This window comes from Volvox carteri (assembly GCF_000143455.1).
Source record: "Volvox carteri f. nagariensis unplaced genomic scaffold VOLCAscaffold_3, whole genome shotgun sequence".
NCBI lineage: Eukaryota > Viridiplantae > Chlorophyta > Chlorophyceae > Chlamydomonadales > Volvocaceae > Volvox > Volvox carteri.
Window position 1 is genome coordinate 218,701 of NW_003307546.1, and position 5,282 is coordinate 223,982.

Sequence of the window (5,282 nt, forward strand, 5' to 3'; positions counted from 1 at the left end):
ACCCCTTGCACTGTGCACTGGTGTACTGCGCTGCACTGTACGGCAGTGGGTCTGTCGGTCATGTCTCGCAATGGCTGTCCGCCGTCCTTTCGCGGCCGCTAGCTGCCCACCTGCCGCCGGCCTAACCGAACCCCTTAACCTCAGGGCAACAACCTCAGGGCAACCCGGAGGGGGAGGGCGTGGCCGCGGGGTTGCGCTGCACCCCGGGGCCGCTTTCACTCCACCAGTCACGTGACAGCTACTCAGGGCCACCCGCTGGAGGCGCCCATGATTGCGCACCGACAGTGTCGCAACTGTCCCATATGATCCTCTTCGCCCTGTCTGTCAGGACTGGCAGCCTAGCCGCCGAGCCCGGTCCCGTACCGCCGTCTCTGCTCGGCAAGACATTCGCAGGTTGCGCACACGCGAGGCCGCTACGGTATACATACATATATACATACATACATACATACACTGGAGCAGCCCTACGCCGCTGACGTTGAAGCCCCTCAAGGGGTGCAATTTCCGGGCACCGCTGCTCTGCACTCGCGAGCACGAGGGAGCCGGTTGCTGTTGTTCAGAGGGGTGTGTGTCGGTGTCGTGCATCTCCTCATCCTCATCCCGAGGTCGCCGGCTCAGGCAACGTTGCCCACACCACCTCCCCAAATGCGGTGTTAGGGGCCGCCGGGCCACCCCCGCCCCACCCACTGCCAACCCCGAACAACGCCGTGCAACCGCCCGCGTCTTCTTTCATAGCCTCAACCACGACGGCCATTTCCTTGACGCCATCATCCTCAGCCGTCTGCTGTGGCCCCGGTGTCGCGCCGTCGCCACTGCCGCTGGGTCCTGAAGCCCCGTGCAGACCCGTGGAGGGCGTTGGGGACGGTCGAGTGCAACCCTCCCCACCACCACCCGGGCCTCTGCTCCTCCCCATGTCGGTGTCCTCCCCCTCAGGTCCTTGCTCCAGCCTTGCAGACGCGGGAGTCCCCCCCCAGACACCACCACCTCCGGGCGGCAGATCATCATCGGAAGTCGACATCGCCGTCCCATCGTCAAGGCTGCCCAAGTCGGCGTCGGCGTCGCCGTCCGTTAACGAGCCCCCAGTTGCTGTTGCTGTTGCTGTTGCCACCCTCGCCGCCGCCGCCGCGACCGCTGATCCCGATACCGCCAACTCCCCAGACGCATGCGCGCCCTCGCCGCTACCCTCGTCTTCGCCTTCGCCCTCCTCGCCGCCGGGGCTGCCTAAATCCAGGCTGCTTAGCAGCACTGACACGCGCCGTACCTGCGTTGCACTTCCGCCGCCGCCACCGCCGCTGTGGACCGCGGCGCTGCCGCCGCCGGGTCCCGCCAGGTGTCTATGTCGCTTACTGAGCGGCGGGTGCAGCCCGAGAAGGCTGGAGCGTGCGGGCGTCTTGATGCCGGCGACTGGCCCCCCGGCAAGCGAATGGTACCGCGCGTCGTCGGAGGCTGTACCGCTGGCGCCACCGCCAGCATCACCGCCCGATGCTACGTCGGGCACTATGAGTGCCCCCGGTATAGCTAGGCTGCCAACCGGAAGCGCCGGTCTGGGCCCTGTCAGAGGGCGGCAGGGCAACAGCAGGTTGCCGGCAGCAGGTAGTTGACAAACATGGTGGCGCAGGTGGCCACGGGGGGGGGAGGGTGAGGCGACGAACAGCCATTACGATATACATGGCGCTTTAGATGATGTGCCTTTACACGACCTGCCTTTACGCTACACACAATCCAATAGCACGACCTAATCATGTTATATATAGCTCCTAATTAGGCTACTGGCCGCTTGGCGAGCTCACCTGCGGGTCCCATCATAGCGGACGAGGCTTGTCGCTTGCTGGGATTGCCGCTACGGCGGCGTGGGCCGCACGGAGGGCGTTCTACCTTCCGCTTGCGGCCCGGGGCACCACCAGGGAGCGAGGACGGCGGTGGCGGCGGCAGCAGCAGCATGGGCCCGCCGCCAGCTGCGGCGGCAGCGGCTGATGGAGCCCCGCAGTCGTCGTCGCCGCCACCGGCACCGCCACCGCCGCCATTGGCGATTGGCGCCAGCTGCAGCGCAACTGGCGGGCTCACCGCGCGCAGAGACGGAGTTAGAGTCCCGGATGGGCCCGGCTGTGGCTTGATGGCGGCAGCCGGGGATGCAAGTCCCGCCACTGCCGCCGCCGCGGCGCTGCTCGACACGCCGGCCGCTATCTGCGCGGGAGGCGCATCCGCTGCGGGCAACGGGACGGTGGCCACGGAGGCGGCAGCCGGGGCGCTTCCATTCAACGGAACACATGCCAGTGGCATGTGGCGTGGCGCGACGGCGCCGGGGGCTCCGCCGCCAGCACACACTCCGCCACCGCAGGCCACTGATGCCGCCGTTGGCGTCGGCAGCGGCGAATATGACCGCACGCAACCGGTGACGGCACCGCTGCCGCTGCTGCCACAACCGCCGACCCCGCCAATACCGCCGCAATAGTCGCCTCCGCCGAGGTGCAGGTCGCGTATGCCTTCGCTGACGCGGCCGCCGGCCGTACTGTCCCCACTCGGCCCCGTCAGTGCCAGTCGCCGTACCCTTCTGCTAATGCCGTCGCCGCCGCTGCGGCCGCCCTCATGTGCCTCCCCTTCCTCCTCCTCCCCCTCCTCCTCCCCGCTGCTGTACCCGTCCGCCTCCGCCACAGTGCGCGACTCGCACGGCATGCCGGTGTGGATCCCCGCCCTCTCCCCCCCAAGCCCGGGTGACCCCACCCCGCCTGGCCTCCCACCCGCGGGCCGAGGGCCCCCGGAAACCCCGCCGCCGCCGCCGCCGCTCCGTGTGGGCGGGACAGTGACGGGATGATGTGCCTGCAGCGGCGCCAGCTGTAACTCCACCGCGGCGCCGCCGCCGCCGATCCCGGTTGCCGCCGCCGCCGCCGCCGTCGCCGCAGCAGCAGCATTAGCAGCAGTAGACCCCCCCAGTAGTCCCTCCGCCAGTACGTCGGACTGGCTGCGCACCAGTCCCAGTCCCGGGGCCCCCAGGTCTCCCCCCGGGAGGACGGGGCCGCCGAGGCGGAGGCGGGTCCGAAGGTCCATGCCCAGGTCAGCAGGTCCTGGAGCGGTAGGGCCCTCCTGCTGTACGGCGGATCCATGCCGCTGGGGCCGCTGTGTAGACGAGTGCTGACCTGTCTGACCGAGGCTGTGCAAACCCTGCTGGTGCTGGTGCTGGGGTTGGGCTTGGAAGGGGCGGAGGCGCTGGAAGAGGTCCTCGGCGCCCGCTGACGCCAGCAGTTGGTCCGACAGCGTGCTGCTGCGCACCAGACGGCGCTGATGGAGCGTGGTGGTGGTGATGGCGGCGGTAGTGGGTGCGGCAGCAGCAGCAGTACCAGTAGCAGCGACGGCGGGCCGCCGTATAGCGGCCTTCAGAACGCCCTTCCAGGCGGTGATGAGGCGTCTGATGGAGAAGGGAGGAGGAGGTAGCGGGCCGGGGTGCGGGTGCGGGTGCGGGTGTGCAGCAGCATCACAGGGGCCTTCCTGGGCCACATGAGGTCCTACCTCGGACGACAACGACGACAACGACCACGACGTAAGTATGTATGTATGCATGCATGTGCATGTGCTCGCACATACAGCCGCATCGCAATCCGCCATCATCCTTGCCACTCTTGCTAAAGCCGTTGACTGACTGGCTGCTCCTAACCCCCCTTTCCTCCTGCAAAACCCTCTCCTCTCCCCCAAACCCTCTCACAGCCCCTTAGCCTCTTCAGGAACCTGGCGTAATCCCCCCTCCTCCTCCTCCTCCTCCTCCTCCTCGGTGCACAGACAGCCCTCGGTGCAAATACCCACATCACAACAGCCCTCGCACTCCCCCCCTTTTTCCTTCCCACCCCACCCCACCCCACCACACCACACAGTACCTGGCCGCCGCCGCCACCTCCGCATTGCAATTGTGCTGCAGCGGCGACACCATCGCCGCTACCTGCGAGTCCGCCAGCAGCTGGGGCGACACCGGCAGCGCCGCCATCAGCGACAAGATCAGTCCCACCGCCCCGGGGCTCTGACTCTGAACGGCTCGCCGCAGGGAGCACTTGAGCTTCAACACCTCCTCCAGGGCGCCATTACCCAGGGCAGCTAGTGAGTGTGAGGCGTGTGGAGGGTGGGATGGCGGGGGCTGTGTGGCGGTGGTGGTGGTGGTGGTAAGCTGGTTGGCGGCTGATGGCGGCGGCGGGTGCGGCGCGGAGTGGTGGGCGGAGTCCGCGGGTTGCAATGTCAGAGCGGCGGTCGCGGAGGCGAGGAGGCTGGCGGGGTTGAGGCCGGCGGTGGGGTTGTGCTGGGCGGAGGGTGGGGGTGGCGGTGGCGGCCCCAGCTGGGCCCATGGGGGCGAGGTGAGGCCGGGTAGGGGTCGGCACCACCTCGCTGTGCGACCTGTTCAGGATGGGTTGAGGATGGGGGGCCGTACGTCACAAACCCTCTGTGCAGTGGTGGTGGTGGTGGTGGTGGTGGGGCCTTTTCGGGCAGTGCACCCCCCACCCCAACCCACCCCACCCCCTCGCTGGAGAGGCACACTCCCTGATGGAGTGGCAGCGGCCCTAACTCGCGCATGGGGATGTAGCCCGTGCGGAACGTACGGCGGCGTACTGCACAGACACAACGACCAGTAACCGCCGCCGCTGGACAAGCCTCCGCCAGAGAGGATCATGTTTAAACATGGGGACAGAAACGTGAGAAGCGGCGGGGCGGAGTCGTACAGTGCAGCCGTACAGTGCGGGTACCTGGGGACTTCACGTATCCCGTCATGTGGGCCGGGCATTAGCCAAATCCGGGTCATCATCTGTTCGTCTGTTGTGCCAGATGCGGAGGTGTGTATGTGCACTCCCCCGGTGCGCTGCGGGACCGAGGCCGCGTGAAGGAAGGGATGGATACTTCCTGCCATGGCAGGCCCTGCCCCGTCCCGCCCCGGGGGCAAACCGCATTTCAGAGTCGGCTCACGAGTCAGGGTCTCTTAGCCCGCACCCCACCCCACCCTAGCCCCACCTGCGATCCGAAGCACTTGCCGCTCCTCCCGCGAGCCCGCTCCGCCCTCGTCCTCGTTGTCCGCCTCGAACCCATCCTCTCCCTCCGCCTCCGCCTCCTCAGCAGCAGCTCCCCCACTGGACCCCGCCGCCCTCAGCAGTCCACCCCCACCCCCACCCCCACCCTCCCCCGGACCGCCCATAACCCCTCCCCGAGCTAACCTCGCCCAGCCGCCCAGTGACACCTCCGCCCTACCCACATCCGGCAGGTCCCCACCCCCACCCCCACCTAAACCTCCACTGTCAACCACCCGCAAGGAC

General features: G+C 68.0%; 1 protein-coding gene across 1 annotated transcript in view; it reads right to left on the reverse strand.

Annotated features, from left to right (window-relative positions):
• Nucleotides 1-595: 595 nt before the first annotated feature.
• VOLCADRAFT_86532 (uncharacterized protein) overlaps nucleotides 596-5,282 on the reverse strand; it is a gene marked incomplete at both ends in the record, with an annotated part of 10,922 nt that continues 6,235 nt past the window's right edge. The window contains 5 exons of the mRNA XM_002946470.1: nucleotides 596-1,551; nucleotides 1,791-3,403; nucleotides 3,867-4,315; nucleotides 4,362-4,374; nucleotides 4,490-4,586. Coding sequence (XP_002946516.1) covers nucleotides 596-1,551; nucleotides 1,791-3,403; nucleotides 3,867-4,315; nucleotides 4,362-4,374; nucleotides 4,490-4,586 — 3,128 coding nt within the window. The remainder of the gene's footprint in view (nucleotides 1,552-1,790; nucleotides 3,404-3,866; nucleotides 4,316-4,361; nucleotides 4,375-4,489; nucleotides 4,587-5,282) is intronic.